At 38.7% G+C, this 14,285-nt stretch overlaps 4 protein-coding genes across 4 annotated transcripts; 2 read left to right on the top strand and 2 right to left on the bottom strand. All coding sequences in view use genetic code 12, as the record gives it.

The window, feature by feature from the left end:
- Nucleotides 1-21: 21 nt before the first annotated feature.
- I9W82_001285 (PQ-loop repeat-containing protein) lies at nucleotides 22-3,273 on the top strand (the record flags this gene model as incomplete). Its single annotated transcript, XM_067690013.1, has 3 exons — nucleotides 22-945; nucleotides 1,126-2,387; nucleotides 2,466-3,273. The coding sequence occupies 3 exons, from the start codon at nucleotides 22-24 to the stop codon at nucleotides 3,271-3,273; spliced, it is 2,994 nt and encodes a 997-aa protein (XP_067551306.1).
- Nucleotides 3,274-3,550: 277 nt separating this feature from the next.
- On the top strand, nucleotides 3,551-6,178 carry ASE1 (Ase1p; the record flags this gene model as incomplete). The annotated part of the gene is made up of 1 exon (XM_067690012.1): nucleotides 3,551-6,178. The coding sequence occupies one exon, from the start codon at nucleotides 3,551-3,553 to the stop codon at nucleotides 6,176-6,178; it is 2,628 nt and encodes an 875-aa protein (XP_067551305.1).
- A 155-nt stretch (nucleotides 6,179-6,333) lies between these two features.
- Nucleotides 6,334-8,121, bottom strand: I9W82_001283 (phosphopantothenoylcysteine decarboxylase complex subunit; the record flags this gene model as incomplete). Its single annotated transcript, XM_067690011.1, has 1 exon — nucleotides 6,334-8,121. The coding sequence occupies one exon, from the start codon at nucleotides 8,119-8,121 to the stop codon at nucleotides 6,334-6,336; it is 1,788 nt and encodes a 595-aa protein (XP_067551304.1).
- A 472-nt stretch (nucleotides 8,122-8,593) lies between these two features.
- I9W82_001282 (uncharacterized protein) lies at nucleotides 8,594-10,777 on the bottom strand (the record flags this gene model as incomplete). Its single annotated transcript, XM_067690010.1, has 1 exon — nucleotides 8,594-10,777. The coding sequence occupies one exon, from the start codon at nucleotides 10,775-10,777 to the stop codon at nucleotides 8,594-8,596; it is 2,184 nt and encodes a 727-aa protein (XP_067551303.1).
- Between the last annotated feature and the right edge of the window lie 3,508 nt (nucleotides 10,778-14,285).

Here is a 14,285-nt window from a genome sequence, read left to right as displayed (position 1 = left end):
CCTACAAGCATAACACCCATCATGGTTTCATGCTCCACGTTTTCCTTCATCTCAAGCAGTTTCAGTGTGATATCATGCACCAGTTGGATATTTGCCCAGCTCCCACAAATAATAACAAACTATAAACTCAAGTCGGCCGAGGGGATTTCGCCGCTGTTTCTTTTACTATGGTTTCTTGGAGATTTCCTAAGTTTTACCAGCTGTTTAATGAATGACGCTGTTTTGAATTTTCAGCTATATTTGAGTATATTTTTCCTTTGTAATGATGTGACATTATGCTTTCAATACTACTACTACAACAGCGTCTACCCGAGGACAGTACCATCAATCTATCAGCCAGTGGTACAAGTAACAAGTGAAGAAGCAGCAGATAACAAGGATGTATCAATACACAACGAAGGATTGGTCATCAAGCATAAGCACAACAGAGAGCACCAGTCGCTAAATGATGGTAGTGCGTCAAGCAGCTATGATTCTACAGAAGAGTCTGGTTCTGTACTTAAAAATATTGCCGTTGCGGCAGTACTAAATACAGGCAGGGCAAGTGCATTACTGATAAACTCGGACTCGACTAACACAGCTATAACCTCGTGGGGCCTTGTCTTGGCATGGGGGTGCACTTTTGTCTATTGCAGCTCCAGATGTCCACAATTGTACAAAAATTACAAACGAAAGTCAGTGGAAGGAATTTCACCAATGCTTTTTGGCTCTGCTCTATTGGGGAACCTAGCATATACTTTGTCCATACTTACAAGCTGCGCTTTTGTTTACGGTGAAAACCGAGCTGACTTTATTTATAAAGAGTTACCATACATTATAGGTAGCTCAGGGACAATTGTATTTGACGCTGCTTATTTTTACCAAAAGTACTTATATCGTTATAGCGGTAGAAACACTTCGGTGATGTCATTGGAGCCATGGGAAGAGATTGAGCATAGCGGAAGGGTAGGAATATAGGTGTGTATGGAATTAGATTTGATAGACTAAAGTGAATGAAAAAAAAAAAAAAATGTGAAAAAAAATTAGACCAAGGTTTAAGATCTTTTAACCACTTGCAACAAAATGATACGATTTCAGTACATGTCTCGATATATATTAGTTCATGGAAGAGAGAGGATACGACAGTTGCAGCTTGCACCATCTCGATCACTCTTTACGGGTAACAGGTTGTGTAATGGAAGTCGTAGTGCTGCACGTCTGCGACTAGCTATCCCCAAATCAGCATCGATATTAGATATACCACCTGATACAACTCCACATCCATTGTGTCTGATGGAGACTGCAAAGCTTGAACTGCTAACAAAGAGAGAACTCCGACATCTAAGCGCAATTGATTATGAATCGATGGAGGAAAAAGCTGATGCTTGTTTTACTATATCAACAGCCATAAGCAAACTTCTACCCTCAAATCCAAAGCAGGCGAGTCGAATTTATCACCTTTTGGCAGACGCGGAGATGAAGAGTGTGATTTTCAAAAACGTACTTGATTCCTTGTCCCATGATGAGCGCGCAAAAGTGTACATACGGTTTATTGCAGAGCCAGTGGCCTATGAGACCCACGCTAGCTTTGTCAAGTTACTCATTGAGATACTAAAGGCTGTGGTGACACCTAAGCAGAAAGCAAAGCTGTTATTTGATTACCTCGATGGCGTAGCTCAAACAGAAATGGTCAATTCACAACTCATCAGACTCGATACCCAGATTTTTCGGACCATGCTTGATATTGTTGAAGAGCGAGATCATGCAGACCTTTACTCATACTTGCTACAATTGAATATAAGACCCAAATCGAAAAAGGTGTTTGAAGATTTCAGAAGAGGCCTTTTGACAATATCTCCAAGATCTCAATTTATTGCCAATACAGGATATATCAGCCCAAAATGGTACGACTTGAATCAGACAAAGTTTAACCCAGTCCACACATCACGAATTATAGAATTTTACTCGTTTCCAGAATTGCATTTCATTCACAACCACTACGTTCTTAATGGAGATCCTGCAAGAGCTTCTTTATTTTTAAATTTTATGGTCACGAAACTTGAGAGGGAAGGTAAAGGGGAGCTAACTGAGAAGCCAGAGTCCTTCACTAAGGAACGCGTTCTGGTGATTCTTAAATGTGTACTCAATTTAATCATCAGGTTCAAGAATGTCACCAGTGCGACGCAAGTATTGAAATTCATGAAGGATGAAAACTTCCATGTCGAAATCGAAAGTCTTGTACTATTGTTAAGAATGCTAAGACAAGCGAAGGAGTATGATCAATTCATTACAGTGTTGACTGGAATGCAACTTGCTGATCTCAAACGTAACGAAAGAAACATTGTTGTCGATGAGATATTATTGTTGATGCGTGACAAGTTTCGTTCTTCTCCCAAAGTCATTATTGGGTATGTGAGTGCCCTATTTGGACCTCCTTTACGCCATACTTCAGGGCTTCGCATTTTGAATGAGCTTGGGATCCTTAGTTACCCTTATGAATCTACAATTGCTTCAAAAATAATATCAACTCACGTAGTGCAGCCCGCTACAGTTGATGACAAGTTGAAGAACTCAAACTTAACGAGCCGGGTGTTGTCATATGTGTATCAAGTGCTTTTCAACTCCATGGATAAGAATCAGCGACATGACCCAGCAGTTATTTACAAATATTTTCAGCTCTATGTTGATTTCATGTCCAAGAATTCATTGAGTGAACCAGATGATAAGCCACTAGGTGTGTTTCTTCAATTTGCACTTTACACCAACGAGGAGTCTGAGCGCCACTCAATAATTCCCTCGGGCAATTACTACCTTGCGAAAGAAATATTTGAATATTACAAGAGCTTGAACCTTAATGGAAATAAAATTTCCACATCCACGCTAGAAAAGCTTTCAAGGGTCGCCATAACCAAATTTAACGACTTCACATTTGCAACCGAGGTTACACGATTTGCGAAAGATAAGGGTAAAATGCTCACCTTTCATCAAATTTTCCCATTTATAAAGAAATCAGACGAAGAAGGTGACTCGAGAAGGTTTACGTTCTGGATGAATGAATTGACGAAAATGGGAGTCAAAGTGACATCAAGAGAATTGAACGAATTTATTGAGTTTTGCAGAGACCCTGAGCCAGCTAAAAGTGCATACAAGTACAAGTGGAGTATGACGAAGCATAGAAGAGAGAATAAAAAGGCGTTGGACCGCTTAAGTGCCGACTTTTTGCCCACTAATGGGAAAGGGAAAGCCAAAGTGTTACAACCTTCGGAAGAAGTAGTTACAGAAGAGATAGCTTGAGGCGCATTTAGACTTAATAGATGTACATAGAATTAAGCATTGTGTTTCTTTCACGTGATCAATTTTTTGTGTTTACTTTTTTTACCAATTGGGAAATACATCAACAATGCGTATCAAAAAAAATAAATAAAATACAATCTATAAAAAACATGTTTAAGTCTGAATCCCAACTGTACCTGTCCTAACCTACCAAGCAATGAGTTTCTACAGCAACATTAACTTTCAGCTACTGCCGAATCAATCATCATACCGTCACAGCATATCTCGCGATCATACAATGATGGGATCGATACAAAGTACTCCTAAACCACAAACTCGTAATGATCAAGAGACGAGCCGAGTTTTGAAGTTTACAAGATCACCAATTCAAGAGAACGACAACCACTCGATTCTGCTGTCAACATTAACAACTGACGATCATTCACGACTACACAATGATATAAATACACAATTCGACTCGATTGAACAAAAGATCAATAATGCCATACTGGATTTGGAATCAATATATAAAATAATCGGCTACTCTTCATCTGAGGTGGATATGAAAAAGTCGGAAATCTTTACAATTGTCCAGGATACAATCAATAATTTTGCCAGCAATCTACTGCGAAAGAAGAGCACCCTTGAGAATGAATGTGAATGGTTAAAACAACAGATTCAGGTCATCTTGTCAATGGTGAATGATACCAAGGGAGATAAATCTTTGTCTCTTTTACAAAGGGGCCTCGTATTCAATAACAAGCAACATTACATTGATGGATATAAAGAGCAAATACTCTCCAAAATGACAAATGCAGCATTTAAACTCTCAAAACTTGGCGATGACTTAACGGTGGAACAACAGTATGAGTACATGGTGAGAAACATACCCGAGTTGACACTTTTGGAACTAAGGTCGAAATTGAATATGATTTTCATTGAGGTATTGAAGATATTTGTGAGGCAATATAAGCAGTACAACTCGTTGAATATAGAGTGTGCTAAACTTGTGGCTTGTATTGGAACCACCGAATTTGATGCAAAAGTCATCAGCTCCATGCCTTCTTTGGCGGAAGCTGAGCTGCACAGAGATACTATGGAAGAGTTCACCACATTGTTGTCAACCATAAATACCAATCAGACTCCAGATCAAAGTGAAAATGAAGTATTTGTGTTGGCTAGTCCAGTTAAATCTTCTCTGAGAGAGACTGTTTACTCTAATGATGGATCCCTGGATAATATTAGTCGATTGAGAGAAGTTAACTACCAATTGGTGCGAGTAATGAGAAGTCTAAAGTTCACCAGGATATCGTCAGACATGGTACAAGCTTTGCAACATGCAATTCGTACAGGGCGAGAACTGCTTGATACGCGAAAGGGGACCGTTGCTGAAGTTGTAAGCAAGTGTCTTGAGTCAATCGAATTTCTCCAGTTCTCAGATGAGCATTTAGCTGGTCTACAAAGAAATGAATTTGGCGATAGTGAAGGGTGTTTGGACAAAGGGACATTGAATATCATATTGCGTGATCCACTCGAATTTGGCCTACGCGATGAAAACATAAATTACCTAATACAGTTTCAAAACATGATTCAAGCCAAAATTGATGAAAAACGTGCAAAATGGGAATCATATTCTGAATCATGCATGCAGTTATGGAAACGACTTGGAGAAAGTGATGAATATATTGAAAATTTTATGCAAAGTAACAACAACTTGTCAGACCTTTCCCTTCTCAACTTTAAAATGGAATTGAATCGGTTGTATATCAAAAGGTCAGAGTATATTGAAAGTTTCATATCTGATGCTAGGTCTGAAATTGAAAAACTATGGGACAAAATGTATTACTCGCAAGAAATGAGAAGTGAATTTGAGTATTTCAACTACGATCCTGAAAATGATGACAGGGATAAGGAATCGGTGTTGAACATCCACGAAGAGGAAGTCAAGAGATTGAATCAAGAGTACGAGCAAAAACAGCCCGTTTTGCAAATATATTCCGAATTACAAGATCTTCTCAAGGACAAAAAATTCCTTGAAGAAAGCTCACGAGATTCATCCAGATTATTGAGCAAAAACTCATGCAAGATCCTACTCAATGAAGAAAAAATCAGAAAGAGAATAAACAAAACCATGCCACGAGTTATTCAATCATTGAAGCTGGAAGTAAAGAAATATAACAACAAGGTTGTTCAAGAAGGTCAGCGACCATTGATGATTAACGATAAGGATTTTTTTGAAGAAGTATTGCGTCTTGAGTCTGAGCATTCTGGTGGTAGTAGAGTTAAAGCCAAACCAGTATCCACTTCACCCATGAAACGACCAATAAGTTCATCACGTGTATCTCCTGAAAGAAACCCCAAACTGAGATTCATGTCCACTAAAACTCCTCCAGCTCAAACCAACAGGGCTAGAATTGTCAAGTCACCAACTAATGCGCGTCCATCATTGAGACACCCACAACAAATGCACTCATCCAACATTAACAATGCCGCAAAACCTGTTCTCAGTTCGCTGTCGAGTAGTCACGTGAATTCATCCACGTTGACAATGGAAAGTCCTGTATCTGCAACTCGTACCCTTTCATTCACATCCAAACCGCCATCAGTTGAATTGAAACCGCTCATGTCGCCACTTAAGTTATCAACAACAAAATCAAATACGCTGGCCAATAGTTACAGACAGCGAGTTGGAGAACAAGCTAGTCACCAACCAGAAGACAAGGAGAACAACTTTGCCCCTAAACATGAAGTTTCCAAGTTTAGTCAGTTTTTGCCACTGAATAAAGAGCCAACTTTTGGTGGACTGCGTGACCGTACGAGTAGTGCAGGAACAAGTATTGGAAACGACACTTCAACCATGATTGGTGACGATTATTTTGCTTGGAGGGATGAAAAGATTAAACAATTGAATGATTTTCCAAGTTAGCAACTGCTTTGTATGTAACGATGTAATAATATAAATTTAATCAAGAGCCTCTCTTCGCTAAATATGGTACATATACGGCAGCAACATTCAATGGAAATATAAATTCTTTTTAGCTTAAATAGTACACGTATACACAGTATTGATCGCTTTCCTTATTATAGTTGTGATGATTTAGATCCTAAATCTAGTGATACTGCGACTGGTTGAGAAGATTCAACATTTGTGTTTGATTGAGGTTTGGGCTTGTATAAGATTTGATCTCCTTTCACCTTTTGTTCTACTTCTAATTGCCTTTGTAAGTTATCCTCTGTGTCGTCGTCGTCGTCGTCGTCCTCATCCTCATCCTCATCGTCATCTTCATCGCCATCCTCATCGTCGTCGTCGTCTTCATCATCATCATCGTCGTCGTTTTCATCGCCATTGTCATCCTCATCATCTTCGTCGTCGATAATGGCCAGACTAGTCTCCTTCTCAAGCTGCTCCTTCATTTTCAAATCCTTCTTTATCTTCAATGCTGCTTTTTTCTTCTCTTCCTCATCGTCATCCTCTTCCTCCTCTTCATCGATAACTTCAGGATATCCTCCCAACTTCAACACAATCTTATTAACAACTTCATTCCAATCCATCATTCCTCCCATACCAATATCCCCGTAACTTCCAAACACCTTCTCCAGCGGTTTCAACACTTCTATCCATGGCATTTCCTCCGCAATCATTCGCAATTGCCTTTTTGTAGTTATGGCATTATACGAATAACTAACCATTGCTGGTGCCAACAAAATTGGATACGAAGTATTCCAAGCACGAATGACATTAGTCAACAAATTATCACAAATGCCAAGTGAAATTTTCGATAACGTATTAGCAGTCAATGGACACACAACCAATATATCAGCCCATCGACGAAGTTCAATATGCAAAACTGGATCCAGCCTCGTTTTCCATGTTGTCCACTCATCAGCATCTCGCCAAATACGTACCCCCTTGACATTTTCCAACACGTTTAGACTCTCCTGCATAAGAAAGTTTTCACTTGAACGCGTGAGGATAAGTTGAATAGCAATTTTGTTTGGGGTATAAATTTCAAACAACTTATTAATAATGAGCTTTATTTTACCTGTTGAAAGTGCACCACACACACCAAGCAAAACATGAATTTTCCCATCATCTTGAGGTAATCGTGGGTCAATATTGGCATTCTGTTCTGAGAGTTTAGGAGATTGTTGTCGACTAGTTTGTGAGGCTGGCATTTGTGGTTGAGAAAATGGTGTGGCCAATGAATTCGAAGAGCCAATAGAAACTGCATCTCTAATACTGTCGTGGCTTTTTGATCCATCACGCACAGGATAAAATGAGGACTGTAGGACTGAAACAGGTACTGCAACCGAGTGAGATCCAGCAGAAGTAGAGTTGGATCCTGACCCACTCCTCGACCTATTCACAATTTTGCTAGGCTTGACTGCCTCATCAACATAGAAATGTGCATGTACCGATGGTGCTTTATGGTGTTGGGGATCTGAAGGTGGTTGCAATAATAAACTTGTGACAGATTCATTATTATCACTAACAACTGTGGGTGAGGTATTACTCTTCAAGTTCAATGAGTTCATTGTGCTGATTAGTGAGTCTGAGTGTACCTTGTCCTTTAAATATACGCCCCCGGCCATTACTGTTTCTTTCCTTTGTTGATCACTTTCTGGTGAAGAAGTTTGCTGTAATTGTGATGATGATGGTTTATATGGTTGCGCAGGCATCAGATGAAGGGATCCAGCTTGTGGTACTCCTGGACGAGGTTGAGATTCTAGTTGGCTGTTCGGTACTTGGTTACCTTGAGGCGTAGACGATGGATTCCTCGATAATATCGAAGGAGGCATCTCCTGGTCATCACTTTTCGTTTGCAATTGCAATTTTTTCTCCTTGCTGGAGGAGGGATTGGATGTCATTTTTGTAAAAGAAAAGTAATCAAAAGAGCGAATTGCTTAGCTGAATGGAGTATCTGAAACTTAGTTAAGGTATAAATTGTTATCGAATGATATGTGCAATATGAATAAAGTGTGTATTTTTTTAAATGGTCAAGGTGGTTTAAATCTGTTTGGTGTTCCTGTCTGTTGTTTTTATTAATGTTTGTAATGTGTATGATGTCAGGGCAAAAGAAAAAAAAAAAAAAAAATATTTAAATTTTTTCTTTTTTTTTTTTTTTTATTTTTTTGCTCATTTTCAGGTACTGCATACAAACAAAATTGTAGGGCTTTACCACAGTCATTGTAACCACAGCCAACTGGTTATTCCAGTTTCTGATCAAGTGGTTTTCACCTTTTACTCAACCAAGTTGCAACGGAAATTTACCTAAAGCTCTACATTCCATCCTAAATCTCCTGTCTTTGCGCACATTTAATACAAAAATCTATACTCTATTCATTTTTCATCAAGCGACAAATTTTGAAAAAGATCACTTGTCTCTTGTTGCTCATCTATGGAACTGCCAGCTACTGGGGTTCGTTCACTAGCTTGAGGTGTTGCCATATATTGATCATGGTACTGCGACGGAACTGAAGCCGGACCTGCTGGATTTGATGGCGAACCAAGCGGAACTCCATACTGCTGATACATATTACTTCTTGACTGAGGCAGACCTTGGTAATAATAGGGCATGTAATAATAACCCGAGGCTAGTGGATTTTGGTTTGGATTTGAAAGTGCCGTCATGTTCAGTGGTTGCATTAATGGTGTTGGACCTGGTGGTGGCGGTTGTCCCTGTAAAGTTGGAGCACTAGTCGAATAAGGTGTCTGACTATTGGGCGTATTGCGGTAGTAAATCTTTTGTTGTAACAGATTACGCTCAAACGCCAAGTTACTCAACAATGAAGAGCTGGTTGGATGGGTAGAATTGAATTTTTGTTGAGCATTGTAGAGTGCTTGCTGTGGTACAAAAGGCACAGGTGGCATTTGTTGGTTGTACCCTTGAGCTTGTCCATAACTGCTCGAATTGTAGAAAGGTCCACCAAATGTATTTACATTTCTTGAATAAGCTGGTGGACGGTGGAGTTGTTGTACAATGTAATTATCAAATTGAGGGAATTTGTCATACCGTATTGTTAAAGCACGCCCCTCAAACTCGACATTATTCAACAACTTAATTAACTTCTCAGAAGAAGCTCTACTTTTTGTAGTCACAATTGCAAACCCCCTGCTTCTAGATACAATTTGTGGTTGACCTATTCCGCCTTGTCCATAAAAGAACCCTTCATTGAGGGACATATGCAGGACCGGAATTTCAACTCGAAGTATAGATATGTTGTTGTCAGGATCAATTTCGTTTGCTCTCTCTATAAGGAATCTTCTCAATGACGCCCAGGTTGAAGTGTATGGAACATTTCCCACAAACAATCGGGTGGGACTTACTTTTATCAATCGATCAGGATTGTCGCCCTCTCCTTCAGGTATCTCAATAAAATCATCTGATATGTGGTCATCAATACTGCTACTCTCAGCAACTGCATTGACCGGCTCTTCTTGTTGTTTGTTTGTTCCATCATGCTCTTCATCCTCTTTCCCATCTTCAATGACGGGTTCAGCTTCTTCAACTCCTTGTAAACTAACACCCTCTGAATATGACAGAATTTGTGGCTTTTCCTGCACCGAACCAGAAGATATTGTTGACAAGTTGCTTGAATGTCTATGGTTATAATTTGAAAAAATAGAACTTCCACGACTACTTGCTCTCGAACTTGCGGTAGTAGACCTGCGAGAGTCAAATGAAGACATGGTGGAATTTGTCGACCTTTGCGGTCTATAAAATGAATTGTTTTTTCTCAGTAGCGACGGCTGGCGATACTGAGGTGGAATATAAGACCGATTAAATTCAGGCTTGAATGATTCGTTCGCAGATCCAGAAAATTGTGATGACTTTTCCGTTGCATCTAGCTTGAGCTCAGCGGCAAGGGTGTAGTTCCTCCATTGATAGCTATTCAATGCTTGTACTATGCTATTGCATACAGCTAGATTTTCAATCCGAAGAACTGCTCTAGCCGGTACGGCTGTGAAAATCTTAATAATCTTGAAACTTTCCTCGCTAGCTGTTTCCTGTATCAAGTCCTCAATATCAATTTGAGAAGTGTTTGGTGGTATGTTACTTATCTCAACGACAAATGGTAATGGCTTGATTTCTGAGTTACCAGGAGATAGTGAGCTCGTATTTCTTTTAATAAAGGTGGATGAAGATGGTCTAGAATCACTCAATGCAATGGCTTCTTCTATTCGTGACAGTCTAGGTAGGCCAGACGACTCTTGTTTCTGACGCTGCTGTTGTGGCTGTTGTTGCTGCTGCTTCTGCTGCTGCGTTTGCTTTTGTTGTTGCTGCAGCTTTTGTTGCTGCGACTGTTGTTGTTGATTACTTCCTAAGTGGGATATCCGCCTAGTATTGGAATAAGTGGTATTCCTGGCACTCGGTACAGATTCATGCCTCGGTGGTTGTTGCATATTTGAATTTTGCTTTGATGTTGCAGCAGACGGAATTGCGTGACGATTAAATGTTCGACTCCGTTGTTTTCTCGGTCTCTCGCTTGGACCTGCATCTGCTTGATGTTCCTGCTTTTTCATACTTTATCTTTAACTAAAAAATAATTATATAAAAAGCAAATTGATGCTGTATGAAATTTGCTTGATATGCAATTGTAATAATGTTAATGAACTATTTTTCGTACTGTATCTTTTTTAGAGTGCTTTAAAGTATTGGTCTAATATGTATGTAATTTTTGTTTTTGTTTTCCTTTTCTTCTATTATTTTTTTTTTTCAAGAAATGCACACAATAAACAAAACAAAACAAACACAAGAAAAAGAAAATTTTCTATTGTGTTCCTGACAGCAATTCAAATGAAAAATAAAACTAACGAGCAAACAAAGAAAGCAAGGAAGCCTAAGGCAGGTAAAAAAGGATACACTTTTTTATTGTACAAGCGACGGCAAATGATTTTTTCTGCAATGCAACCTGTAAGGCGCTAGTTAAACGAGAGAGAGATAGAGAAGAAATAGTATTCTTAGGAGTACAGAAGCAACGGCAAGATTATCCGACACGGCAATAGCAATCACGTCTAGGAACAGATCTGAAATTGTGATGTAAAGTAGATGATCATGACCAGTCGTCTATTTTGAGATCCCTAAACGGAATTGCGTAATCTCTTGAAATTTGTGATTCTTTTAGTGAGAAAAAAATTTTACCGCCTGCGAGTATTCATTCTATTTTTTGCCTTCAGGCGGGCAAGCATTCAGATTCAAACGTAGAAAGTGGACCATAATTGACTGAAAATTTTTTTTTTTTTGATTGTGAATTCCCCTCAGTGTTCAATGGACCCTCTTTTAAGAGGCGTTAAGGAAGACGAGACGAATAAATGGGAATCGCTAAGGCGGCATACGCTGTATGCGGGTATTCGCTTTTGTGTTCGTTCTATGGAACAACCCATTGTTCTGTTTGTTTTTGTTTTCTATTTTTTGACGAGCAAAGCTCATCTACCAACGGAGATCACTGAATGTGATGTTAGGCATGAATGTCTGCCCCCTCGTAAGAACCTCTCTATGATCTGCATAATCGCTTTAGTTCAATGGACTAACAACTGCAGGACGGAGATAAATATTCTTGACAATCTTCCGAGCGTTCGTGTGTTTACCATTCGAACACTTTTGAGAACCTGAGTCTCTGATTATTGGTTATGAGCCTTGCCTACGAGAAAAATTGCACATATGAGCAATAAAAAAAGAGGCGGCTTCCATAGGTTATAATAATACGAAGATGTAGGACGAACTCTTCATTTTCCAAAGGGTTTTGTGGTTCACTTACAGAACGGTGTTGAGAACCCAGATCTGGCGCTGAGGTCTTTCCTTTATATTTGACAAAACTGGCGTAGCCAAAGGAGCGCATTTAGATGTTGAAGTCAAAGTGATTGCTAGACTATACGATACCAAAGAGCCAATTCTTTCAAAGTTGGCCTTCACATAAATCGAGACCACACGTGGGCTGAGATCTTTGTGTTATTAGTAAACCTTATACCAACGGAAGATCAATTCTATCGTATTTGTTCCTCAAACTCAAAAACTTTAATTAACGAGACCCTTACATCAAAAGATTCATAAAAACCGTTAAAAAGGTAAAATTAAAGTTACACTACTTGTATTAGTTAGTTTCTGTTACTATGTGCAATCAGCAAATGAGCAATTGATTTATCAACAAACTAATTTGGAAGAGATACTAACTTTAATGCTACTTAAATCAAATGCTTAAATTTTTATTTTTATTTTGCTCCAATGTTTTGACAAAAATAAGAACCGATGTTTGTAGGGATAACTTATTAATACAGAAACTTGCATGACACCTATACACCGCAAATCATGGAAACAACGGTTAACAGAACACCAAGTTCCAAAGTTGCACACTAAGTCCATCTTTAATGTCAATCATAGAGATACATAATGCAAGACAAAAACATTGCCCCTCGGATCTGTGACCTTCTGTGAACTGTTTCAGTTCAAAGCATAGCGCTAAATCTGTGCTTCTAATTATACATATTTGGAAATGTGCCTCAATCATAGTAAAAGTGTCATTTCCGTACCTTTACAAATAAAAGTTTTATAATAAATTATTATTTTATAAGTATCGGAAAAGTATTTTTTCTTGGTTCGGTTAGATTTTTGTGTGGAACATTTCCGTCCGCAATGGAAATCTGATTAAAGTAAATAGCCGATCTCGCGTCAAAAAATAATTACCAAAAAACCAAGTGCAAAAGATCTCAAAACCTCCGCCACGGATATGCAAGTAAAACGAAAGCACTTTTTGTTTGTTTTCTACCTCATTTGAGTCATGATGCATGGTTCCATGTTTGCTCCACAATAGCAAGAGCTAGTTGTCTGCATTGAGAGTAGATGACACTTTGATTATGAGAAGCACAGATGTGGGCAGTGACGGAATTGTCCATCTCACTTTACATGCAAAGCTTTTAAAGCCCCAACCGGCCACATAAATAATTCCATAGAGAGTGGTTTGGCTACTGCATAAGGCTGCTTGTTAGAAGGTCTGTCTTGCAACATTTCCATGTCTTACTTTCCGCTCCTAGCTAGATACAGAGATTAATATAATTTCCCTCAGATTTACACCTGCCCCAGAGAATAAAGCAGTTGATGGAATTTTATGGGACTAACCTGCAGCTGCATCGAAGCCTACGTCACTAATAATCCAAAACATGTGGTTTTCGAGTGCATATTGTAATTTTGCGTTTTACAGCTAGCCTGGCGCCGTCGTGCAGGCTGTGCTTATTTTAGATTCTAAAACTGCAAAATTATTTTTTGTTTTGTTGTTTATTGTTTTTTTTTTTTTTTCTCGTTAGTCATCGTTTCAACCTGCCAATTATTAAACTTCTGTGTAATGATATCGACTTCAGAGAGTTACAAAAGTTACTTCACAATAGCCAAAAAAAAATAATAATCGCTCAACACATTGGTGACAGGTATTGTCTGCTTTCAAAGGAATAGTGTAAGTGGAAACGTCTTACTTAATGGGGGGGTAATGAACTTCATCTGATGAAATTGCTGGCTACTGCATGTACAATGTAACTTGCAGCCAAATGAACTCTGTCGAACCATTCATTCAGCACCAACTCTTGGCAGGTCAAAGCATATTTTTCATATTTTGTTTCCGACGCGTTGAAGTGGAAAAATGAAAAAATGAGTTGTATTTTATTTTACCGACAAACATTTTTAAATTTAAAACTTTTGGTAATAATAACCGGGTTTACAGCTTTGTGTCCAATTGCGGTGGTTATGAAAAAAAAAAAAATTGTATTTGTAAAGTTGTATTGATATCTCCGCGAGCAAATAGGGGAGAGGGCTTTACTTCGATGGAGCAAGTGTTATTACATCATACAAAATTCACAAGAAGGTTGGACACAGAACATGAACACAGTTTCACTTGGACTTGACTTTTAATCTGGCTAAAATCAAGTTTGTTGATACTTACATAGCTTCAACAATGGGATCGGCTTTGTGTAATGTAATTAGCCCCTGTTACATTTATAGTAGTGTGGAAATTGTAACAAGAAATTTCTGAAAATGCCTTCCTAT

Source organism: Candida metapsilosis (assembly GCF_017655625.1).
Source record: "Candida metapsilosis strain BP57 chromosome Unknown scaffold1, whole genome shotgun sequence".
NCBI lineage: Eukaryota > Fungi > Ascomycota > Pichiomycetes > Serinales > Debaryomycetaceae > Lodderomyces > Lodderomyces metapsilosis.
Note: the sequence above shows the minus strand (reverse complement) of the source record. Positions and strands in the feature narration are given on the sequence as shown.